Source organism: Neolamprologus brichardi, chromosome 1 (genome assembly GCF_056152115.1).
Source record: "Neolamprologus brichardi isolate AB-2024 chromosome 1, ASM5615211v1, whole genome shotgun sequence".
Classification (NCBI taxonomy): domain Eukaryota; kingdom Metazoa; phylum Chordata; class Actinopteri; order Cichliformes; family Cichlidae; genus Neolamprologus; species Neolamprologus brichardi.
Genome location: NC_142104.1, coordinates 35,586,497 through 35,613,450, shown reverse-complemented (window position 1 = coordinate 35,613,450; position 26,954 = coordinate 35,586,497). Strand labels below are relative to the sequence as shown.

The window sequence follows — 26,954 nt, the reverse complement described above, 5'->3', positions numbered from 1 at the left end:
TCTACAAACTGACCGAGCATCTGCAGCATGAGCTGGGAGAGCTGACATGTGTGGAGTGGACTCACACTCGTTCTAGAAATCAGCGTGAGGTGAAACAGCGCATCTCAAACCACTTGCTGCTTCACTTCACTTCCTCTGACTGTCTTGTGGTTGATGTACTGTGAGAGCTCCTGCTGAACACAACACGGGTCAGACATTTTATCCAGCACAAGGCTGATTTTTGAATTTTTAAGTGGGACGAACAGAATAAATCCTGTCTGGTGTGTGACTGTCAGGCTTAGGCGAGAAGAATGGACTTGATCACAGAGCACAGGTAGGGCTTTTTCATTTAGTTGCTCTCTTCCTGTGCTTTCTTTGTGTTTTGGGCTTCAGTGAATCAGCTCTATAAAAAGAAACGTTCTTCCTATCACTGTTCCAGACCAGCCTGATGTTCTTTTACCAGTTTGAGCCAGAAAACAAACACTGAGCAGAGGACATGGCGGACTGTTCAGGTGAGCTTTGAGGCTTTGACGCTTTGTGAGAGCTCGTGAATCTTAGACTTACTTATTCGTGGCCTTTCAGATGTCTACTCCATCGTATACACCCTCAGCGGTCTCCTCTCCTTCACCATCCTGGTGTTCACAGTGCTGGGAGCCGTGTGTGTCAGAAAGTAAGTCCATTTAAGTTCTTTAAAAAGGCTTTTATTAACGACGTGAGCTCAGTCTCACTTGGTCTGTTTGCTACATTTTATCTTCAAATTAAGCTGCAACAGTAACAGCAGCATTATTCAATAAAACATAACAATTTCCTTTCACGTACTTTAGCGTGAATATATTATAAGATCAGACGTTAATAAAAGCCCATTTTTGGCCCAAACTGGCTTCACAGACGGGAATGAGCCGCTCAGATGCTAACGGCTATAATGGTTTCCTTAAAATTAGTCTTTGCTTGTTTGTGAAATGTACCTCTCAGCTGCTGTATGAAGTTTGGTGTAGACGTTTATTTCCCTGTTTACAAAAGTGAGATGTTCTTCTTTGATCGTCTCATTTCCTGAGATCTGTAGTCTTCAGATTTCAGTGTTTATGTACTTTTAAAGTAGAATGTGAAAACACCGAAGATGGATTTAGTTTGTTTGCTCAGCCTTTGTATTATTATTATTATCATCATCAATAGCTCCATAGGTCCAAAAACAGATGTTATCCACTGTAAGAGATCATGTTAACATAGACTCAGATGTCCACGGACCTACTTTATACAGCACCTAGTTAGATGTTTCTAATATTTTGGCATCATATGTTATCTTTCAGTATAAGCATACGTTGTTGTCGCTGTTTTGAAATGAGCCAAAAAGAACACACGGCCAGCTGTTCTCAGCTTTTCTTTGTTCTTTTATTCTAAAAAAACATTTTCATTTGTGCAGCATGTTACCAACTGAAATGATGGTGTATTACAGAAAATGGAAAAGTGAAAAATAAAAGCAAAAAACTGACTTATTCAAAACGAATGTTGAGTCAGGGTCAGCTGAGTCTCTAGCCTCCATCTGAATTCATGTCTGTGTTATCCAACGACCAATTTTAGCTCGTTTATTTAGAATAAAGCTCCCAAGACTCGGTGATCTGTTTATAGATAATGTATTTCTAGATAAATGTGATTTGTTTTCATTAAGGTCAGGAACAAATTTCCCAGAGGAACCCACCCGAGGGATTAATAAAGTTTTATCTAATCTAATCTAATCTAATTATTACTAGGGCTGCCACAAACGATTATTTTGATAGTCGACTAGTCACCGATTATTTTTGCGATTAGTCGACTAATCAGATCATCATCCATTGGACGTAAAACGTACAGCTTATTGCACCAGCAGCATCTGCTCTTATATAACTATCATTAGCTTACAGCTTTAAGTGTTTAAGGTATGTGCTAACTAAAAATAAAGACAAGATGATAGTTTATTACATTTTAATGAAATTTGCAGATTGTTTCGGTGAAGTTTAATAAACTCCTTGCTATCTAAAATATAACAGGACACCGGAGTAAATTCTCGAGCATCTCACACTTCTGATAATCAGCTATCTGCTTGACGTTTATTCAGCTGTGTAAAAACTATAACTTTAATCTCAGCCAAACCGATTTACTCAGGAACAAATAAAACACTGAAAAAAGCCAAACAATAACATTTTAAGTTATCTAAGTGACTTATATATCATGTTTAACCTGAGTAGCGAAAGACGGCGGTGAGTTTGAAAACGATTAGCCGGGAGTCCGGTGTTCTCACGTCTCTAGTTAGCCTAGCCCCCGGCTAGCTATCGAGCTAGTGGCTAACAGACGTCTCCGAAAACGTCGGAGCGCTTTTGAAAATATGTGGTGTCTTGATAAACTGAGCAGATATTTGAGGTTTACACAGCTACATTCTCGCCTGAAAATATGTTAAACGTTTATTTTGTGACCCAGAAAGAATAATAAGAGTAATATTAAAACTAACTAGCTGCCGCCATTGTTGGAAACTGAGCTGGGCTGCGCTATGAATTCTGGGACGCAGCTTCTTCTTCTTCGGGGTTTAACGGTGTCACTACCCGATCCGTACCGGAAACCCGATCGGTACCCCGCATGCGCATGCTACTTCCGGTCGTAGCGTTTTACGATAGTTATGGGTCAGCGTATCAGTTAAGATGTTAAGAATAATAAGTATCTCTTAACATGTTTCCAATAATGAAGCATTTCAATATAATGTAGACAAAAACAAAAAGATAGTTACGGATCAGGACTCCCCGATCCTTACTGCGCATGTGCAAAGTCGGACCGTACAAATCGGGTCTACCCGATCCGTACCGCGCATGTGCAGATGTTTTCTTCTTCTTCTGTTTGTTTAATGGCAGTGTACTCCCCAGTGTACGAGGATACTGCCACCTGCTGACCGAGCGAATGAATCCTATTGTAAAATGAATTGGCGTCATTACAAACGCGTGTTAAATTTGATTTAGTGATAGTCGAGTGTGTTTATGCTTGTCTGTGAGGAGAGGATTGACTGAAATAGTGATGATGATGTCCGCTATCACTGTCAATTGTCAGTAAACACTTAATCTGGCTGATGAATCTTCACGTGACACATTGCTAAATCAATATTATTAAGTCTGTAATTAGGCGCAATTCTTCTTATTTTACGGCGCTGTTGTTCAATCGGGGAAGGCTCTCTGTTGAGGAGAAAAGCATGAATTTGTTTGTATACGGATTATCCATTGTTTAAATGTCCCGGGCAGTCGAAAAGGAGGCAGAGCTGTTGAGAAATGCTAGGAGCTAACTGGGCGCTAACCGTATCATTCAAATATACTGAATGTCGCAATGTTGGCAAAGAGAGGAAGTGACGTAAGATTTGCGCATGCGGGGTACCGATCGGGTTTCCGGTACGGATCGGGTAGTGACAAACGGCAGCTGGCATCCTTGTACATGCAGTGCTGCCATCTTCTGTTTCAGTCCGTTATTACACTCTTAAATCCTACTACTTATTCCTGCGTCTTTTGTGATCTTACAAAGCTTCAAACGACGCGTCGACTATTAAATCAGTCGTCGACGATTTTGATAGTCGACGTAATCGTGACTAGTCGACTAATCGTGGCAGCCCTAATTATCACTGTTGCCTCCTGGGTCTGAATGCGCTGTCTGGCTGGGAGTGTCTGGAGTCTGAACGTTCTCCCCGTGTCTGAGTGGGTTCTCTTGGTTCCTCCCACAGCACAAAGACATGCAGTTAGTGGGTTCAGGTTAACTGGTGATTCTAAATTACCCATAGGTGTGAATGTGAGCGGTTCTCTCTGTGGTAGCCCTGCGACAGACTGGCGACCTGTTCCAGGCGTGCCCTTCGTCTCACCCTGTAGTAGCTGGGATAGGCTCCACCCCCCAATGACACTGACAAGGATACGTGGAAGAGACTGGATCTTTGGTTTATGTGCAATGTCACTTACAGTTACAGTTTAGCTCCGAGTCCCAAACTGTGTGTCGTCAGACTTGCTGCTCTCTGGTTGGCAGCCGAGTGTTTCGCCTGGGTCAGTGTCACCTGTTCTACTGTCTACGTTATTTTGCAGATACCGATCCGCTCTCAAGACAATCAGGTTACTCCGGCAGAACAAGATGCTGATGAGTGCTGTGCCTCGGGTAGAGCCTCCCCTCTTACCTGCGAGGCCGACCCCAATTGTGGTAGAGGAGGAGGAGGAGCGGGAACTTCCTCCCAAATCTCCACTCCGACCCAGCACTTCAGCCAGGTCTCCGTCCAAGAAGCTGTGGAAAGGTCTGCAGCAACTGCAGCAGGTAGCGCTGCTTCACAGATATCTTTGTGTTCCTGCTGTAGACGCAGAAGATGAACCTTCAGATGATGATAGATTTAGATTTCACGTGTTCTGTTTGGTGCGGTTCTACCTCGATGATGTACAAACGGGTCTATTTCAAATTCAAGGATCCTCCTTTCACCAAGTCAGACCTGAACCTTCTGCAGCTGATCAAAGCAGGAAAGGAGGGCGTCTTCTACCAGGCCAGGATGACCAGAGGGACGTGTAAGGGCCACAGCATGTTCACCTGTAAGATCAGCAAGGAAGGTGAGGACATGGCTGCAGGTTTGCCTGCAGGCGGAGCATCCCTGAAAGCAGAAAGTACTTGACATGATAAGTAGGAGGAAACTGTCATCCAAGTAAATGATTGTAGGATGTCCTATAATGATGTTCAAATATTCTGTTTTTAAGTAGAATTAGTGGGAATCTTTAAGTGTTGGTCAAGTTACTTGAAAAAAGTAATCAGTAACTAATTACTGATTACTTCCCCAAAAAAGTAATCCCGTTACTTCACTGATTACTTATTTTCAAAAGTAATTAATTACTTAGTTACTTAGTTACTTTTTAAAAACACGATTTACAACCTGAATAGGTGATAAAGTGATAGATCTTTCAGCCCAATCCTACTTTTTCTGCATAATCCATCATATAAAATGTAATCAAATGGAAAAGTCTCTTTTTAAAACTTGTTTTATTAGTTTTAATCTTTTAACTTTATGCATCAAGCAAAATTTAATTATCTGCAACATTCTCTGACTGGAAGAAATTAGTTTAACATTTAAACCTATTTTCTGCACATTCCAGCACATAAAATAAAATATTTTTTGTGTGTGTTTACACTCAGTCTTTCAAATAGATGCAAGTAAAACACAGCAGAAAATAAATAAAGTCACAGACTAGCGGTCCTGTTGCTCTATTTTCACCTGTAAAGCAGGAGTGGGGTAGGCGGAGGTTTACCCTGGTGCAGGTGTGCAGCGGTCAGTGGAAGAATCCGCGAGTTTCTCTGTGAGTTTCCCATTACGTCGTAGCTACTCGGAGCTTGTTTGGAAGTTTAGGGTTTTTTCGCTGTAAAAGAAGTTTTCTTCCCACGCACAACGGACACTAATGTTTTTGTCACTTTTTATGGAATCAAACTCAAAGTAAGGTCAGTACTTCCACGCTTTAAACGCCGCACGCTCATACTCTCTCTGCACTCGATATATGATCCATTGTTGATCTGCACACAGCTGTTGTCACGAACGTCGCACTCGCTTACGTCACTGTCATGAGACATTCTCGCAAGAAAATCACGGTTTTAGTAACGCAGTAACGCAGCGTTCCTACGGGAAAGTAACGGTAATCTAATTACCGTTTTTGCAATAGTAATCCCTTACTTTACTCGTTACTTGAAAAAAGTAATCGGATTACAGTAATGCGTTACTGCCCATCTCTGCTCATGTTTGTTTACATTTTTCATGCAGTTTTTGCAACACGTCATCGCTCTGGTTGATCACATGTTCCTGAAAAACAAATTGCTCTGAGCCATTTCATACATTTTTGACGTTGAGCTCGGTGTTGATATCACAGCCCCGACCATAACTTACTGATAGCGCTGCAAACAAAGCGAGTGTAGTGTAAACGCACGGACACGCAACCCTGTGGGATTCCAGACGTCAAACGCAGCTCTGAGACGAGCGAGGAGAACTTTGATGGCACCACATTCATCTTGTACAATATAAGTTTTGCCGTATAACAACAATGCATTCAATACTGTAAAAGGAAGTGGGAGGAGCTACCCACAGAGACAAACTCACAGAGGCTAACCACCTGAATCTGCAACTCCTCTCAGCTGTAGCTACAGTTTTAGCATCCATCAACTATTCTCTTTTTTGTTTACCACTTCAGCTCAGGTGCTGAACTAAGAGTCAGGACAAGAATAATAATAATAATAAGGATTATTTTTAACATGAATCATGCTGAGCTTTAGTACAAAACCGAATACGTTCCTTTTGATTTAGCCAGTTACATCTGGGCTTTGGTTTGACCTTTGTGTCCTCCTCTACCTCAGGTGTCCGCCTCAAACACGTGGACATGGAGGTTTCCATCATGAGAAAACTGATGCACCACAAGAACATCCTCCAGTTACTGGACTGGAACGCCACTGCAGGTGATGAACACGTGCATACAGACTGCTGTTTCTCTGCTCAGGTAGAGCGGCTTGGAACCTTCTTAATCAGAAGGTTGTTGGTTTGAGCCCTGGCTGCTCCAGTCTGCACGTAACCATGAAAAAGTGCTTGTGTGAATGGGTCAATGTTTTATAGAGTGATCAGGTAGAGTAGAAAGAACCAGTTTGTTTGTCATCTTCCTCCACACCGACAGATATGCTCAGTTTCCCCCCTTTACTAACCTGTAACTATGAACTAAGCTGTAACTATGAACTAACCTGCAACTATGAACTAACCTGCAACTATGAGCTAACCTGTCACTATGAGCTAACCTGTCACTATGAACTAACCTGTCACTATGAGCTAACCTGTCACTATGAGCTAACCTGTAACTATGAGCTAACCTGTCACTATGAGCTAACCTGTAACTATGAGCTAACCTGTCACTATGAACTAACCTGTCACTATGAGCTAACCTGTAACTATGAACTAACCTGTCACTATGAGCTAACCTGTCACTATGAGCTAACCTGTAACTATGAGCTAACCTGTCACTATGAGCTAACCTGTCACTATGAACTAACCTGTCACTATGAGCTAACCTGTAACTATGAGCTAACCTGTCACTATGAACTAACCTGTCACTATGAGCTAACCTGTCACTATGAACTAACCTGTCACTATGAGCTAACCTGTAACTATGAGCTAACCTGTCACTATGAGCTAACCTGTCACTATGAACTAACCTGTCACTATGAGCTAACCTGTCACTATGAACTAACCTGTCACTATGAGCTAACCTGTAACTATGAGCTAACCTGTCACTATGAACTAACCTGTCACTATGAGCTAACCTGTAACTATGAACTAACCTGTCACTATGAGCTAACCTGTAACTATGAGCTAACCTGTAACTATGAGCTAACCTGTCACTATGAACTAACCTGTCACTATGAACTAACCTGTAACTATGAGCTAACCTGTCACTATGAACTAACCTGTCACTATGAACTAACCTGTCACTATGAACTAACCTGTAACTATGAACTAACCTGTCACTATGAACTAACCTGTAACTATGAACTAACCTGTCACTATGAGCTAACCTGTAACTATGAGCTAACCTGTCACTATGAACTAACCTGTCACTATGAGCTAACCTGTAACTATGAGCTAACCTGTCACTATGAGCTAACCTGTAACTATGAACTAACCTGTCACTATGAGCTAACCTGTAACTATGAGCTAACCTGTCACTATGAGCTAACCTGTAACTATGAACTAACCTGTCACTATGAGCTAACCTGTCACTATGAGCTAACCTGTAACTATGAACTAACCTGTCACTATGAGCTAACCTGTCACTATGAACTAACCTGTCACTATGAGCTAACCTGTCACTATGAACTAACCTGTAACTATGAGCTAACCTGTCACTATGAGCTAACCTGTAACTATGAACTAACCTGTCACTATGAGCTAACCTGTCACTATGAGCTAACCTGTAACTATGAACTAACCTGTCACTATGAGCTAACCTGTAACTATGAGCTAACCTGTCACTATGAGCTAACCTGTAACTATGAACTAACCTGTCACTATGAGCTAACCTGTAACTATGAACTAACCTGTAACTATGAACTAACCTGTCACTATGAACTAACCTGTCACTATGAGCTAACCTGTCACTATGAACTAACCTGTCACTATGAACTAACCTGTCACTATGAGCTAACCTGTAACTATGAACTAACCTGTCACTATGAGCTAACCTGTAACTATGAGCTAACCTGTCACTATGAGCTAACCTGTAACTATGAACTAACCTGTAACTATGAACTAACCTGTCACTATGAACTAACCTGTCACTATGAGCTAACCTGTAACTATGAACTAACCTGTCACTATGAGCTAACCTGTAACTATGAACTAACCTGTCACTATGAACTAACCTGTCACTATGAACTAACCTGTAAGTCTGTTGCGTTCTTCTTGGAGGCGTGTCCCTCTGTAAGGCCCTGTGTCTCTGACTGGGATGTTCTCTGTGCAGAGCCCTACATCCTGATCATGGAGTATGTGAGCTACGGCACTCTGAGGACCTTCCTGCAGACCAACAGAGCCCACCTGAGTACTGACCCTGAGCTGCAGAGCCTCCTCACCATTGCCTCGTACCACGTTGCTCTAGCCATGCAGCACCTGCGCTCCAAGATGGTAACAGCATAGCAGACTGACAGGAAATATACTGGTCCCACTTTGTCCCAGTGTGACTGTTGTTGTTGACAGTTTGAACACACTTTATCATTGTGTTTGCATTAATGTTGTTGGTTCTCTGTGCAGATTATTCACTGTGACTTGGCTCTGAGGAACGTCATGGTCAACAAGTTTCCCTGGGAGGTGAAAGTGGCCGAGTTTGGTCTCGCCCGAGACTTGACGCGAATGGCGAGCCGTCGCAGCAGTCGCTGGAGAAACCCACGTGTAAGATTGCAGCACACACAAGCATTTCCTTAAATCGATTATTTCTTTATTTCTATGTGCAGCATCCTTTTGTCACAGTCCTCGTGCTGCTGAACAGCTTCGCAGCACATTTTCAAATTCATTGATCTTATTTGTGGATGATCACGTCCTCCATTCGTCTTTCATTTCCAGTGAGAATCCAAAGTGACCCAAACGTTTCCAGCTTTGCTCCCGCGCTGTAGTTTCACTGTGACATCAATGCATGTTTGAGGTTCTGCAGAAGTGCTTTCTGTCTAACATGTGCTCACATCTGTACTCAGGAGAGAATCAGAGAGTCCGATGTTGCCTGAGGATATTTGCTGTTTAGCAGATGACCTGCTCCACATCCTGAGTTACAGCCAGTCGTGCCTTTGTAAAAGCTATTGGAGCCGTCCACAGTTACTGCGCGTCTTTAGGCCGCTTCGCACCCCCCTCCTCCGCCATTGTTTCTCCTTTTATGTCATTTCTGACTTAATCAATGTCTGTAGTTGCTGATGCCTTGCTTTGTTGCTGCTCCCCACCTCCAGCTTTCGATGTATGCACACGGAAGAGCGGGGATGTCCCAGAGATGAGCCACACCAGCAAATCGAAATGATGTAAAAGGCGATCTGTCGTTAGCTAAAGTGGTCCCGACTGAAAGTGCTTCAGGTCAACACTTTCAAATGTAACCTGGATATTACAAAAACAAAAAGTGTAACTGCATCTCACGTTTGTTCCGACTTGATGTGATACGATGACCTTTGTTACTCTTTTTGAGCCCAGTTTGAACCAGACTTTGCTTCTGTGTTACTGCACGTGTGCGGGAGATTTAGCAACATCCTTTTCAACAGGAAACTGTGGTGCAGAAAAAGACCAGCAGTAATGGAGTCGTGCATTTCCTGATGTCTAAAATTGTCCCTCTGACACGGTTTCACATAGTTTGAAAATATCACCTTTAAGTTTTGGTGAAATCACTTTTTCCATCGTGTGTAAATTGTGCAGCAACGTGTGCCCCTGCGCTGGTACCCCCCAGAGTACTTCAAGAACAACTACTACAGCTACAAGGGGGACGTGTGGGCGTTTGGCATCGTGCTGTGGGAGATGCAGACATTTGGTGAGTTGGAGGTTTGGGCTGCTCTCTGGAAATCATGACTTCCCCTCTAATTGTTTAGTAATATGTTCCACACGTACTCTTTGTTGAAGAGCGGCCTTGTGTTGTGGTGGCTCCGTGTTTTGGTGTAAAGTCATTACAACGGGCCGCTGTTCACTCCGGCCAGAATAAAATGGACAACATTCAAATTAAAAGCTTGTTTCCTTTGTTTATATTTGTGTAAGCACAAATACAAACATAAATTGACTCTGGAAAGTTGTGTAACTGGTTACGAGTACATCTTTGAACAGAGGTGGAAACCTGGCGCCCTGACTGAAGCATCCTGTCGTCCTACTTCTGTCTCACTTCGCTCTCCAGTTCAGTCGTTTGACATTTAAAACGTGAGCTCCTGTAAGTCTACAGCAACTGCAAGAGCTGCACCTCGAGGCAGCTGTTGTCGTGATTTGACTCAATATAAATACAGCTGAATTGAATTATAGTGTATTAATAACTCGTGGATGCTGCAGTATTTGTACTTGTAGAGATTATGAGTTGGATACTTTCATCCGTCTTACTGTAAATTACTAAAAGTCTGCAGTCCAAACCCAGACAGGGATTTCTATTACACAGTGATATTTGCTGCTCATTTAGAAAGTGACAGAATCCACTTTAAGAGAAATTGTGATATAAATATAATATAATAATATATAATATAAATACATTTTCAGGGACGCTGCCGTATCCAAACCTGGAGACATCAGAGCAAGTGGTGTACCACATCTGTATGGGTCACAAAAACACAAACCCGGAAGGCTGCAGACCAGAGATGTAAGTGACAACTGCCTTTAGCTTAAATATATCTGGTGTATTAGTTATTGATATATGTCAGTTAAGTTAGATTTCTTCATTTTGAAAACAGCTGCCCCCCCCCCCCCCCCCCCGTCACAGTGGGTCCCTCAGCAGGCCGTGCCACATGTTGCGTGATGCAACCCCACACGTGTACTCTGCTACAGTAAAGAGTAACACTGCTGTTCTCAACAGAACAATCATCCTCGTAATGACATCAGCTGTTACACAGAGTCAGGTTTCACTGAGTTTTGTTGAAACACAAACATCATCTTTCAGGTTTCGAGCAGAGTGATGCTCACGTGTCACTGTGAGAAACTTCAGAGCAAATCTGAAGCTGTTGCTTTAAAAAACACAACATGCCATCATAGGATCAATATTTAATACATAACTGTTGCTGAAAAACAGAAAAAATCCAACTTTATTTCTGCAGCACTTTAAAAACAACACGTCTGACCAAAGTACTTGTCACGGGGTGCCGAGGCCATGTGTGAATATAAATGGACCCAAGATGCAGACTGCTTAAGTGGTGAGCGAGCTTTATTAACCAAAGGGTGACACGAACAGAGATGAGGGGGACAAAAACCAAAACCTAAGAGTAAACTAAACTGGGAAAAGCTAAGCAAAAACAAACCTGAAACCTTGAGACATGAAACGGAGATGCAGGGAGAGTAATGCAGCCAGAATACACAGGAAAGTGGAGGAGAACAACACAGACGAACCAGCAGCGAGGACGAGGTAACACACAAAATAGCTGTGTCCCAATTCAGGGTCTGTAGCCTTAAAGTACGCAGCCTCAACGATCCTCAAGGGCCGCGTACTCAAAGACCGCTAAGGCCGGAAGTGCGAGGCTTGTGAAATGGGACGGTCTAGCCTCCGTCGCGCTGCCCAGGTTGCCTAGCAACCATGATACTAACAGCTGGAAACGTTTCATACAGCTTTGTTTGACAGAAATGAAGGAGAAAATCTTTTGTTCATTTGTTTGTTTCTACATGAGCTTTGATCATTCTCTGATTAAGCTCAGCTATTGAACGGCGTATATTTTAAAGTAAAGGCTTTAAAACCAAGTTAGTACAAACGTCACTAATGTCACATAACTTTGCCGACATGTGGCCAACAGTAATGTTTTAATGTTCTTCGTTATTAAACATTCGCACATAAATAAGTGACATAATATTCAGTACTTACTTAAAGTTTTCTCTTCGGGCGCCCCTCATCCGCCGTTATTTCGGCAAAATTATCCACACCCACCGCCGCGCTATGCATTCTGGGATATGTTGGCCCACGAAGTCTACACCGCCACGTCCTTAAAATTCAGGGAAATTAAGGACGCATTTGAGGGCCGCATTTCGAGCAGCCTTCGAATTGGGACAGCCTTCGTCGCGTCGCTGTGACGTAATCGGCCTTAAAATGCAGCCTTTAAGGCTGCAGACCCTGAATTGGGATACAGCCATACACACGGCAGGAATCAGGGGATGGGAAACAGGAAGGGAACACACCTGGAAGACATCACAGCTGACGAGGCAGGGAAACGTAAACAGAACACACTGACATAAGACACAGACTTTCACAATAAAACAGGAACTTACACATGCAAGGACACAGACTAAGAAACGCGGACTTAACACAGGAATACATGAGCAGAACCGAATAAACACTAAACAGGAAGAACAGAACCAAAATCACAATAATAGAAAACACAAAACGCTGGGTCAAAAGGACCCAGGATCATGACAGAACTTCCCAGTAAAAACAGAGATAAAAGTTAAGAAATCAAACATTAATCAAAGAAAATTAAATAATAATAAAATATATAAATAAAAAATACACTTGAATTAATAATTAGATAATAAATACAATTAAAGAAATAACAAAGATTAAAAGTGACCAAAAAACTGACTAAATCTGACCAGAAGCTGGTTTTTCCTAAAATGCCTCAGAGAACATGTGTTTTTAAAAGAGCTGTAAACATGTCAAGTGTTGTGGCCAGCCTCATACAGGGGGCCAACGTATCCCATAATCTGGGGGCCACGACAGCAAACACTCAGAGGGACGCAGGAGCCAGGCCGTTTAAAACTTTAAAAGCAAACAGTAAACTTTTAAAGTCAATTGTAAGACGGACAATTGACTTTAAAAGTTTATAGGGACAACCAGCGTGTCAGCAGGCGAGCAGCAATATCAACATCCAAAATTTAAGAACAATTCAAAGATATCTGGTAGAACTCAGAGGAGGACACACGAGGCACAGTCGGCGAGTTGTGACACGCAGTCAGCAAATGACAACGTGACATACGCAAAGAAACAAACTGCAAAAGGAAGAAGATGACTCGTGCAAACCAGAGGTTAGGAACAGCAGGTGCACGTACAGCGGGGAGGCTGATTGGCTAATTGTAACAAATAAGCAGAGAGAGTTCTAACAAAGGGGGGAGTCGGCCTCACCCAAGGAAGGTAGGAATACACCTCGATGCCTTCAGCTTGACAGAAATCTAAAAGACGCATCAACATAAAAAGCTGCTGATTTACTAAAGAGGCTCGTTGTCAGGAGGATTTTGTCGACCTCATGGCTTATACTTTTGTAAGAGTTTCGTTTTCAGGAGAATATTTAATGGCGTGATGCACAGAAAAACAAAACCATGTCTTTTGTGTGTTGTGCTTGTGATGGGAGTGTGTTTAGGAGGGGGAGGTGTCATCAGAACAAGTGTGTAGATGACTCACAAACTAAAACTGAAACTGTGTTCTGCTGGACGTAGCTTTCCCACTTTTTCCTCCTTTAGCTTAATTTCGGTTCAACTCGTCCCCCCATCAACATCTAAACTGGATGAGTCACATTCAGGTTCTGCCAGTCCCGCACCATTCCTTATGTACCATCCCTCTTATATGTCAGGATGATAATAACTATGATAGAGAATCATGGACTGTGTATCACTGAGTGACCTCTGACCTCACAGACTTCACATCATGCGAGACTGCTGGCAGGAGCCGCACACCCTGAGGCCCTCGTTCACAGACATCGTCTGCATGCTGGAGAGCATCATGGAAAACGACGCAGTAAGCAGCAGCATGTTTAAGCTCTTCTCTCTTTATGATCTGTAAAAATCACAGCACAGCCTTTGTGGTGCTGAGATGTTCATCACACAGCATTAAAACGCGCCTATATTAAGTGTTTCCACAGTATTTTCAGAGAAAACTCACTGACATGATAATTCTGTTGAAATTAATTCAATCAAACAAAGGTAACGTTTGAGTTTCACTCAGCAGAACTCTTGTTTCATCGTGTTTTGGTTATTAAATGCACCCACATGTAGTTGAACTGTGTTTGTAGAGATTATTTTCTGAACTATTTCCCAGTTTGAACCTGCAGATAGACAAACATGTGTTAGATAAACTGTGTTCTTCTTTGCAGGACTACGTGGATGTGGAGAGTCCAGAGCAGGTGGTGACAGATGAGGCCGAAATTCAGGAAAACAATCGTTTACGAGCAGCGAGTGTCAGTTTGGACACTAATTTTTAAACGGGTACTTTAAACCATGCGTGTAGATTTCAGGGGGGACGTATCGTTACACAAGCTTTTACTTCTGCTGAATAAATGAAAGGAGCAGAAAACTTATCACAACAGTTCTCGTCTCCAGCTGTGGTGTGCATGTTTGTTCAGTTCATTTTTATTTCAAACATTTCAAACATGTGCCTTCACAATCATTACAAAATATCGTTCCATTATTTGTTTGGAAAGGAGCAGGCAGAAATATTTACTTATTTGTCCCTACCCCCTCAAGTTTTACCTCTCATTCATTTAATTTTTTTTTTTTAGTCTTAAATTAAACAAACATATGAAACAAAAGTAAAGCAAAACAAAACATAACATACAGGAATCAAAAACAAGAAATTAGCAAGCCCCACCACAGTATAGTTTCTTTCATATGAAAAATACAGAACGTGTATATTTGCAGATACACAAGTTATGGAAAAACAAACAAACCAAAACAAAAAGAATCACAACACCATTACCAGCAACATCACCGTCCTGGGTTAACCCCGTTTTCTTCATTCTTATACTTATTTAAAATTAGGTTTTTATATTTTACTTTAAACTGTTTTATGTTTTTACTGTCTTTTTTTTCTTCTGTTAGTCTGTTCCATAATTTAACTCCTGCAATTGAGATAGACATCGTTCTTAAAGTTGTTCTAGCACTTTGTATTTTTAAATTCCATTTCCCTCTTAAGTTATACCCACCTTCTCTTTCTATGAACAATTTACAGATTTCTTTTGGAAGCAATTTATTTCTTACTTTATACATTATTTGCGCTGTTTTAAGCTTCACCAAGTCTTGGAATTTAATAGCTTGCATTTTGACAAAGAGTGCATTTGTATGGTCCCTGTACCCCACATTATTTATTAATCTAATGGCCCTTTTCTGTATTATAGTTATTGTTTGTGTATGTGTTTCCCCAGACCTCTACACAGTAGCTCATATATGGCAGTAGTAAAGCACAGTATAAAAATGATTATTTTAAATACCTGTAGTTTTCATTTTCTGTATTTTTATATTCTTATATTATTTTTCATATATAAAATATTAGTTTATAACCAGTTTTTGTGGTAAACAGAATCAAACTGTGTGATCACAGACTGAACGCTGATGACGGTCACATTTCAGGACTTTGTTTTTGTGAATGTATCCTAACAAGCGCACACTTCAACTTCCTCTGACAACAGACACAAATATTAACACATTACCAGCTGAACACGGGACCACCGAAGGCTGAATCACGCCAGTGTGACGCAGCCTGAGTACGAAATGAGAGAAGTTGAGAATAATTATTTGAAAGCAACACAGAGAGCCTTACTTCATAATCAGTGTCCACTGATTTGTTACCTGCAGTCTAATTGTTGTGTTTTCTTTACAACGATGTTTCATCCATGAACTGTTTGCAGAAAAGCTGCAAAGTGGTGAATGAGAATTCACCACTTTGCAGAAAATGTGCAAAATTCAACATACGTAAGTTTTTAGATCACATTTATGTTCTCGGCTCAGCGTTAGAAGAACCTCTATGAAACAAGATGATCTCACATGTAAAGTCCAGCAGGAGGCGCTGTTCAGCAGTCTGACATGTCTGATGTACCTTATTTAATATGTCTGTATTTTAACAGCATTTCTTTATTAATTTATTCAAATCTTTCTCAGTGTTTGCTTTCATTTGTATATTTTAGCTTTTCTGTTTTGCTGTTTTGTAAACCAATAAAAAAATCCTGTTTTTTTAATGTATTTATATAGCAGGGGTCACTTAACATTGCTACATTTGAATAAATTGCAGCAGCTGAATTGCAGTCCTTGTCCCTGGTTTTGCTTTTAAGCCTCAAACATAAAGACAAATGACAGAACAGAAAGTTTTAGACTAACACAAGCAAAGTAGGAAGACTTACCCGTGAAGGAGGACGCACTAAATGCTGTTCTACGTTTAACTCTGACTCATCGTCTTGTTTTTGTTGATATGCAAATAAAATAAATATGATTTTTTTTTCTCTACTACTTCAAAGGTGTAACAACAAGAGGAGCCGTTACTGGGTAGACTACCAACAGCATGTTTCCATAAGAGATTACTCAGCTCTGTCTTTGTGGCAGAGGTGCAGAATCAGTCTGAAGGTGCTTCACTAGCTGGTGCAGAGGCTCAGGATCACCCAGCAGGGTAACCGTTTATTAAGTGACCAGTTTGCAGTCAGTTTATCCAAACTCTGATGCTACTCCCCCCAGATGACCGTAACAATGCACACGTGCTGCACATATTGAAGGATCTCTGGTTCTTTAGGAAACACAGCTTCTCTTATACAGCCTGTGTGTTGGTCAACGTGTTGTCAGTGTGGACGACAAATACTTGCACATCATCATCTTGTCCCAGGATGAAAATGGGTTGTGCAGCTGTTCTCTTCCTGAGGTTGGCCACCGTCTCTCTGGTCACATTCACACTGAAAGGCAGATGATTTCTCCTGAACCAAATTATCCACCAGTGCTCTGCACTTCTCCTCCTGCCCATCACCAACACTTTTATTTTATTATTTTAAAATCACTGTGAGGCATAATTATTTGCCTTTTCAGTAATTCTTCTCCCTCTTGTGGATGTAGCTGATTTACACACTACACTGCCAAAAGTACTGACACATGCAAATTGTTGAATTCAGCCGTTCCAGTCGCTCTCAGGAGCTCAGTGAATTCCAGTGATAGGGTTAGGGTGCAACAAATCCATCCAATGAGTTAAACTACAGGAATGTCTTAAAGACATAAAGACTTGGATGGCCGCTAACTTTCTGCTTCTTAATTCAGATAAAACTGAGGTTATTGTACTCGGCCCTGAAAAGCTTAGAAATATGGTATCTAACCAGATTCTTACTCTGGATGGCATTACCTTGGCCTCCAGTAACACTGTGAGGAACCTTGGAGTCATTTTTGACCAGGATATGTCCTTCAACGCACATATTAAACAAATATGTAAGACTGCGTTCTTCCATTTGCGCAACATCTCTAAAGTTAGAAATATCCTGTCTCAGAGTGATGCTGAAAAACTAGTTCATGCATTTATTACTTCCAGGCTGGACTACTGCAATTCATTATTATCAGGATGTCCAAAAAACTCACTGAAAAGCCTTCAGCTAATCCAAAATGCTGCAGCAAGAGTCCTGACAGGGACTAGAAAGAGAGAGCAGATTTCTCCTGTTTTGGCTTCCTGTTAAATCCAGAATTCAAAATCCTGCTCCTCACATACAAGGTCTTAAATAATCAGGCCCCATCTTATCTTAATGACCTTGTAGTACCATATCACCCTATTAGAGCACTTCGCTCTCACATTACAGGCCTACTTGTTGTTCCTAGAGTATTTAAAAGTAGAATGGGAGGCAGAGCCTTCAGTTTTCAGGCCCCTCTTCTGTGGAACCAGCTTCCAGTTTGGATTCAGGAGACAGACACTATCTCTACTTTCAAGATTAGGCTTAAAACTTTCCTTTTTGCTAAAGCATATAGTTAGGGCTGGACCAGGTGACCCTGAATCAGGGTTTTAATAGTTTTGCAATTTTCATTAGTTTTTATTTTTATTTAGTTTTGACTTCAGATTTTCAATTTTATATCAGTTTTAATTAGTTTTTACCAATTGTTTGCTAGTTTAGTTTAGTTTTTATTTTTTTGAAAATCCTTAGTTTCAGTTTAGTTTTGATTAGTTTCAGTTATAGTTTTAGTTGTGTTTGCAATAATTAAGTGTAACAAAATCCCAGTTTCATCATATCAGTCATTCTGCTCATCCTTGGGTATGTTGCTATTCCAGCTACCATACTGCACCCTGGACAGGTCGCCTGTCTGTCGCAGGGCTAACACGCAGAGACAGACAACTCACATTCCCACCTATGGGTTCTTTAAATAAATAAAGGCAGATGAACAACCATTGATACCAGGCAACTATAAAATGTATATCTTGGCCCCAATGAGACTATTAACTCTCGCAGCATCGGGTGTTCGTAATTTTGGTTCAAGTGAATTGATAAACTTTTTGAAGGTAATTGACTCACAGTTGTGTAGATATCCCCGTCCTGTTGTCTCGGGATGCATCACGCTGCCTTGCCTGGGGTTAGCTTCTGTTTTCTGGGGATGAGGGTTGAGTGTGCTCCCTTACCTTCTCAAGCTAAGCTAGGTTAGCCTTCTTGTGTGAGCTTTTCAAGTGCACTTCAAGGTTTGTGGGATTTTTTTCCCTTTAGAAATGTCCCTCATAATTTGTCTGTTTCCACTACAAGACACTTGCTTTATCCAAAACACAGTCATATTCAAAGTAATCCCAAATTGGACTCTGGCTCCCGACTTTTCCTGACATGATTCTGCGCGTGGACGGAGCAGCGACACAGACGACTCGACTAACGTGCTGCCACCTGCTGGCATAATGAGACACAGCAAGAAAAAAATCTGTAAACTAAACTTCATTTTCACCCTTGACTCTTGTATGACACACACACATCAATGAAAACTAAACACATTTTTGCTATAAATTCAGTTAATTTTAGTTAGTTTTGTGAACAGTCATTACAGTTTTAGTTAGTTTTCCTTTTTTTTGTTTTTATTTTTATTTCCGTTAACGAAAATGTTTTTTCACTTCTAGTTTTCGTTATTTCGTTAGTTTTCGTTAACGATAATAACCTTGCCCTGAATCCTCCCTTAGTTATGCTGCAATAGACCATGATGCATTGAGGTTTTCCTTTCCAGTCACCTTTCTCACTCACTATGTGTTAACAGACCTCTCTGCATTGAATCATATCTGTTATTAACCTCTGTCTCTCTTCCACAGCATGTCTTTATCCTGTCTTCCTTCTCTCACCCCAACCGGTCGCAGCAGATGGCCCCGCCCCTCCCTGAGCCTGGTTCTGCTGGAGGTTTCTTCCTGTTAAAAGGGAGTTTTTCCTTCCCACTGTCGCCAAAGTGCTGCTCATAGGGGGTCATATGATTGTTGGGTTTTTCTCTGTATCTATGAAGTGCCTTGAGGCGACTTTTGTTGTGATTTGGCGCTATATAAATAAAATTGAATTGAATTGAATTATAACAAAGTGGAAGCGATTTGGAACCATAGGCACGAGTCAAACATTTCAAACTCTTGACACTCAGCCATTTTAACGCTGTCTGGTAACTCAAATGTACAGATAAGAGTAGTGGGCCCAAAACTGAACATTAGGGATTTTAAAAAGATGATCAGGCCATTTTATGCATTGTTCTTGAGATTTCATTTATGATCCCTCCTGTTATGTTGCGGGTCAGATCGACCCAGAACAGAAGAGATGTCACATGTCATCCTCATCACTACAGAAAATGAAAAAAATCTAAATTATACAAGAAAACAGTAAAATACTCAGTGCCAGTGTTTCTGACACTTTTGGATGAGTAGACATGCCCCGGGTCAAATTGACCCAGGACCATAATTGGTGTTCCAACATGACAGGAGGGTTAAAGCAACTATAAACCTGAAAGTTGGCTTTCCAAGTTTATGTAGCAACAGCTCATGTTTCACAGTATAAAAGGGTTTTCTTGGGTACTGCTCCTTTGACTTCACCACTATCTACAGATCACTTCATAATTTTTCTAAGATAGCTGCAAGATACTTGTAACAAAACAAATTTCTTTCAAGAAAAACTGTTAATTCTGTAACTGGCTCTCAATAACGTGATAGGTCTTCAATAAATTGCAGGAATAATTAAATTTGATGAATCCATCCATCATCCAGTTATCCTTGTCAGGGTCTCAGGGGAAGCTGGAGCCTATCCCAGCTGTCTTAGGATGAGAGGTACTTCCTGGACAGGTCGCCAGTCTGTCGCAGGGCCAACACATAGACACAGACAACCATTCACAGTCTCGGCTATGGGCAACTTAGAGTTACTAATTAACCTCAACCCCACTAACTGCATGTCTTTGGACTATATGGAACTGTAAGGGAGGAAGCCGGAGTAAACCTGGAGAATACCCACGCAAACACAGGGAGAACATGCAAACTCCACACAGAAAGACCTGATGGTGGAACTGAACTCAGGACCTTCTTGCTGTGCGGCAACAGTGCTAACCACCGTGGGTGGGTGATGGATGGGTGGATGGGTGGATGGATGGGTGGGTGGGTGGATGGATGGGTGGGTGGGTGGGTGGATGGATGGATAGATAGATGGATGGATGGATGGGTGGATGGATGGATGGATGGATGGATGGGTGGATGGATGGATGGATGGATGGATGGATAGATGGATGGGTGGGTGGATGGATGGATGGATAGGTGGATAGGTGGATGGGTGGATGGGTGGGTGGATGGATGGGTGGGTGGGTGGGTGGCATTTGATGTAAATTTAAATCTGGAATCTTGTCCAGATTAAAAAATGTGTGTTATAATACATTGTTTTAACAAAAGAAGCAATATTAACAGACAGATTTGTCACATGTGCATCCTGATCTTTCACATGGTCTGTCTGTCTGTTTTAGTCCTTGGCAGACAGAAAAGTAGTGATGAGTCTGGAAACACTTTCTCACTCAGAACAATGTGTGACAGTCATGCCATTAGGAAATCTGAAAAATAAAATCCATCAAAATTTGATACAGGAGCTGAGAGCTGGTTCTGGCCCTTCAGCTGATCCAGCTACTGTTCACTGAAACCTCTTCAGAAATGGTCTCACCTGAAGGGATGCCATTCTTAAAGATGGGAGGGGGACAAAAAGGTGGAGACGTTACACAAGAAGTGGACAGAAAACAGCTGGAACAGCTCATATGGTGTTTAATCAAATTAGAAATATGAGCAGGTGAGGAGAGGGGTACGACAGTGAGTGTCTACAGCCGTGCGTAAAACATAGTGAAGAGTCTGTCATGGGTTAGCGGTTAGCTTTGACTTTGATAATTGTAGTATTGTGGGATCATCTTGACAGAAAATGAAACAAAAGACATCCAACATCCAAAGAAGAGAATCAGAGTGTCCCTCAAGAACCTGGAGAGCCTTTACAAAAAACTTAGCCTAAGAGAGCTCATACAGATAACATGACCAAGAAAGTAGACTTTGTGCATTATTATAAATCCTCAAGCGATAATCCCCCCTTGGACTGTCTTGGTGCAATACCAAGACATAAATAATGTCTCCTGGAAGGGGGAGGACGTATCACAGGCAGAGCACAGAAAGCTAAAATCTCTGAAACCGACTGGCCTTCACTTCCTACGAGACAGAGAAGCTCTTCTACTGCTGTATACGAGAGGAAACAGGACTGGACAACCGTGAATAGGAAGGTTAACAACAAACCTCCAAAACAACTGAATGTGAAACTGCAGAACAGATTTGCTCCACTATCAAAGGACCCTGGATCTATATCGGACAACCATCCATCTAAAAGTAGCGAAGTAAGGTCTGAAAATCTGTTGAAAAGTAAAAGGCCACAGGGAAAGCTAAAGGCTAGGCCTGAAACTCTGATTGTGGGTGACTCTGCCGTAAAGGACGTACAAAGGATGTGCGGTAAAAACACTAAAGTCCTCTGCTTTCCTAAGGATATGGTCAACAACCTGAAGGAGAGAATTCTTCAAATTGCAGATGAATATCCAACTGTGACAAACATTGTTCTGCATACAGGGTCAAACGATGTGTCCAAACAACAGTCGGAGGTTCTGAAACGGGACTTTACTGGATTATTAAATACTGTAAACTCTCTGAATGCAGCTGTATTCATCAGTGGACCTGTACCGCCCGTCAGAGGAGGAGACGAGAGATTCAGCAGGTTGTCTGCACTGAATAAATGGCTCATATCAGCATGTACTGACCACTCAGTGCATTTTATCAACAACTTTAATATTTTTTGGGAACGCAGGCATCTGTTTAAAATGGATTTAATTTTAACAAGTCAGGGGTGAAACTGTTCACCTGTTATACGTCATCCATCTGTGCTTGGTGCCAAGGCTGAGATAAACGAGGAGTTATCTCACAAAGAGGAACAAACAGTACTGCAAGAACAGACAAAGCCCAGCAGAAACCTTGAGGAGGAGCTCCATCTGCCCCCACCTGGGAGGAGCATCAGGTGGGGGCATCCTGAGGCAGGAAGAGGGGTCCCTATTTGCCTCCAACTCTCTCAACAACACCAACGACCAGGACCAGGGACCACGACCTTCCCCAGTCCCCCAAACCCCTGACAGGTCATCACCCTCCTCCCCCTCCCTTTCTCCCTCCTCCCCACACCTGAAATTCACTGAGGAGATGATGGAGCGGGTCAATGCTGGGCTCAGATCTACCCCCCGGCCCAATCCCTTTTTGTCCCCCATAAACCCCCCACCAGAGCAGCCAAAGGTTCGCCATCGAGCCCCGCCCTCAACAGAGCAATCGAAGTCACATTGCTCTGTCTCCACAGTCTGATGTGTGATGTGTGGAGGGGCCGGGCTGCGAGGATTATGGCAGTGGTGACTTTTCCCAGGAGAAGCTGGGACCCTGTTTACTAGAAGGTTTTAAAATTTCTGTACTTTTAGGTGACAGAAGGAGACATGTGGCCTGGTCGAAACACCGAGAGCTGCACTCTAAAAGATCTTTAAATATAGTAAACATACCTTGTGTGCCACAGACTGCTCCCAAACACGAGGGGACAAGTAATACCTCTAAAACACTTAAGTTGGGTTTATTAAACGTTAGATCTTTAGCTGGGAAAACATTTTTAATTAATGATTTAATCACTGAGCACAGCCTTGATTTTATGTTTTTAACTGAAACTTGGTTGGACCAAAGTAACAGTGGAGCTGTTCTCATCGAGACGACCCCTCCTACAGTTTTATCAGTGAGGCCAGGGTGAGCAGGAGGGGAGGGGGGGGGGGGGGTTGCTGTCTTATTTAATGACTCATTTCAATGTAAGCAGCTGTCTGCTGGAAGTTTTCAGTCTTTTGAATATGTGGCTTTACAGCTGAAGGCCCCATCCAAAGTTGTGTTTCTTAATGTTTACAGGCCTCCCAAATACTGCACAGACTTTGTTAATGATCTCAGTGAACTGCTGTCTGTGATCTGTGTTGATTTCGACTGTGTAATTATTGTTGGGGATTTTAACATCCATGTGGACAACCCTCAGGACAAAGAGACTAAAGGCCTGAGTAACACTCAGCATGTAACAGAGCCCACACATAATAGAGGACACACTCTTGACCTACTGATTTCCAAGGGCCTGAGCATTTCAGAGGTTACTGTGTCTGATGTGGGCCTGTCTGATCATCACTGTGTTTTCTTTAAAAGTAAAATCTCAGCCCACACAAATATATCAACAGCAGTGATCACAGAATGGTGTCTAACTGAACACAGTAGTGAGATCTTTAACCAGGTCTTCCCATTAACACCTGACCTGTCCAGAGGTTCAGTCAATGAGCTCGTCAATAGCTTCAATGCTAACATGTTAAATGTAATGGACACAATTGCTCCCATTAAGGTGAAGGTTATCTCTGGAAGGAAGAAGTCTCCATGGAGAAACTTCACACTGGTGAAAAATGAAAAAAGAGAGTGTAGGAAAGCTGAGCGCAGATGGAGAAAAACAAACCTCCAGGTTCATTATGACATCTATAAAGAGAAACTTCACAATTATAATTTACAACTGAGGAGTGCAAGAAGGTCCTACTTCTCTGACATCATCACCAAAAACAGTCATAATGCTCGGGTCTTATTTTCTACAGTTGACAGGCTCACAAACCCTCCTGTGTCAGTGGCAGCTGAACGTCGACCATGGCCTGCAATGACTTTGCCAAATTCTTCACAGACAAAATCCAAAAGATTAGACAAGCAATTGGTACATCAACAGCAGATTCAGGATATGTACTGTGTCCACCGAAAAACTGTTTAAACACCATCAAACAGTTTCACCCTATAAACAGCAAAGACCTGGAGGACATCTTAAGTCAGCTGAACTCCTCCTCTTGCTGTTTAGATGTCCTGCCAACAGGTTTTTTCAAAAAGGTCTCAAAGACTTTGGAGTCAGACCTGTTACAGATCGTCAACTTTTCTTTATTATCAGGTGTGTTTCCAGAACCACTAAAAACTGCTGTAATAAAACCTATACTGAAAAAGGACAATCTCGACAAGACACAAATGAACAACTACAGGCCGATCTCAAATCTCCCATTTTTAAGTAAGATCATTGAAAAAGCAGTTTCTCAACAGCTCAATTACTTCTTAAAACAGAATAACTGCTATGATGCCTTCCAGTCAGGTTTTAGACAGAACCACAGCACTGAAACCGCTCTGACCAAAGTGTTTAATGACACATGTCTGAATACAGACGGTGGAAAAATGTCAGTCTTAGTTTTACTGGATCTCAGTGCAGCATTTGATACAGTTGACCACAACATATTACTCAAACGACTGGAGAACTGGGCAGGTCTTTCAGGAACTGTACTAAACTGGTTCAAAACATACTTAGAAAACAGGAAATACTTTGTATCAATAGGTAACTTCACATCTGAGCAGACAAGTATCACAGGTGGAGTTCCCCAAGGTTCCATCTTGGGACCCCTTCTGTTTAACATTTACATGCTCCCACTGGCACAGATTATAAAGAACAACAAAATAAACTATCACAGCTATGCAGATGACACACAAATATATATCACAATGTCACCAGGAGACCGAGGCTGGTTGACTGGTTGTGCCACAATTTTCTCCAGCTAAACAAAAACAAACTGAGGTAATAGTCTTTGGTGCCAAAGAAAAACGATTACAGGTCACCAGAGAACTTCAATCTATACACCTAAAAACCACAAACCAGGCAAGAAATGTGGGTGTAGTGATGGATGCAGACCTAAACTTAGAAAAACACATTAAGACAATAACAAAATCAGCTTACTATCACCTCAAGAATATTTCAAGGATAAAAGATCTGATGTCTCAACAGGACCTGGAAAAACTAGTCCATGCATTCATCTTTAGTAGGCTTGATTACTGTAACAGCATCTTTACAGGTCTACCTAAAAAATCAGTCAGACAACTACAGCTCATTCAGAGCTCTGCTGCTCGAGTCCTCACTAAGACCAAAACAGTGGACCACATCAGTCCAGCTCTGAGGTCTTTACACTGGCTGCCTGTCCGTCAGAGGATAGACTTTAAAGTTCTGATGCTGGTCTATAAAGCTCTGAATGGTTTAGGACCAAAATACATCAGTGACCTCCTGACCCAGTATGAACCTTCCAGATCCCTCAGGTCATCTGGATCCGGTTTTTTATCAGTTCCCAGAGTCAGAACCAGAAGCTGCATTCAGCTTTTATGCTCCTTATATCTGGAACAAACTCCCAGAAAGCCTCAGATCAGCTGAAACACTCAGTTTATTTAAATCCAGGTTGAAGACTCACCTGTTCTCAGCTGCATTTGAATAAAACACCAAATCCACACTTTTAAGCTTAAATTTCAAAACTTACATTTTAACTACTGATTTTATCTACTGTTCTGATTTTATCTGTTTTGATTTTATATACTGTTTTGTTTGTTTGTTTGTTTGTTTGTTAATTAGTTAGTTAGTTAGTTTGCTTGTTTTAATCAATTTTAAATCATGCTTTTTATTTGTTTTTGTTTCTAATGTCTCTGCAAAGCACTTTGAATCACCTTGCTGTTGAATTGTGCTATACAAATAAACTTGCCTTGCCTTACTGTGAAATGTTAATGCTGACAAACTCTGTGTTTACCTGTGTATTTGCACTTGTTTCAATATATCATTGCATAGTATGTACAGTGTAATGTAGATGAAGGTGTTTATTATTAAGGGGGAAAAATCCTAAATGCCCCCCTCCTTGCCCCTCCTGTGGTGGTGGTAGTGTGATAGTTGGGGCTGTTTTGCTACCTCAGGACCTGGAAGACTTCCTGTGGTAAATGGAACCATGAATTCTGCCGTCTACCAAAACATCCTGAAGGAGAGTGTCAGCCATCTGTTCAGGACCTCAAGCTGACCTCAATGATCCAAATATACCACCAAGTCCACCTCTGAATGGCTTAAAAAAACAAAACAAAATGAAGACTTTGAGTGGCCTCCCCAGTCCTGACCTGAAAGCGATTGAGATGCTGTGGCACGAAGGTGGTTCATGCCTAAAAAGCCTTCAACATGGCCGAATTACAAAAATTCTGCAAAACGAGGGTTAAAATTCCTCCAGAGCGCTGTTGTCATTGACTCATTGTCAATTATTGCAAACGCTTGATTGCAGTTGTTGCTGCTGAGGGTGACCCAACCAGTTAATGAAGCTTATCTGTCATCACACATCTCTCTGCTTCCCAGCTGTTGCAGCTAATCTAAGCATCAAATCACTTCCACTTTCCCACACTGTCAAGCTGATTGTGACGTCACTGGTCAGCCTTCATTCCCTGCACTTCAAATCTCACTGCGCATCTGTCATTCTCCCCATCACCACCTCTCACATGTCACTCAGGCTCCATTCAAGCCTCCATCTTCATCTCCACCACCAGCCTCTAGACTCCGGGGTGTCCTGCCCTGGTCCTAATTCCCATGGCCACTGGGATTCTGTTCTGCTGTGATGGGCTATTGGAGATTAACCACCAAATACCACAAACACACAGTTTTCATTCTAAGATGAGCTTTACCGCCAAGCATTGTCATATAGGAAAGGGTTT

At 41.8% G+C, this 26,954-nt stretch overlaps 1 protein-coding gene and 1 pseudogene across 1 annotated transcript; both read left to right on the top strand.

Annotated features, from left to right (window-relative positions):
• The first annotated feature begins 475 nt into the window (after positions 1–475).
• Positions 476–14,408, top strand: si:ch211-167j9.5 (tyrosine kinase receptor Cad96Ca). The gene is made up of 11 exons (XM_087843510.1): positions 476–491; positions 562–649; positions 4,056–4,278; positions 4,424–4,562; positions 6,343–6,441; positions 8,490–8,650; positions 8,777–8,914; positions 9,914–10,025; positions 10,730–10,829; positions 13,796–13,895; positions 14,251–14,408. The coding sequence occupies exons 1-11, from the start codon at positions 476–478 to the stop codon at positions 14,356–14,358; spliced, it is 1,284 nt and encodes a 427-aa protein (XP_087699636.1). The 3' UTR covers positions 14,359–14,408.
• A 7,180-nt stretch (positions 14,409–21,588) lies between these two features.
• On the top strand, positions 21,589–23,139 carry LOC148106464 (uncharacterized; annotated as a pseudogene).
• Positions 23,140–26,954: the final 3,815 nt, after the last annotated feature.

Bases quoted from the DNA above. Each gene is read 5' to 3' on its own strand.
- si:ch211-167j9.5 (XM_087843510.1), top strand. The intron at 4,279-4,423 runs GTAGCGCTGCTT...TTCAAATTCAAG, and splicing joins GTCTGCAGCAACTGCAGCAG to GATCCTCCTTTCACCAAGTC. The intron at 13,896-14,250 runs GTAAGCAGCAGC...TCTTCTTTGCAG, and splicing joins GCATCATGGAAAACGACGCA to GACTACGTGGATGTGGAGAG.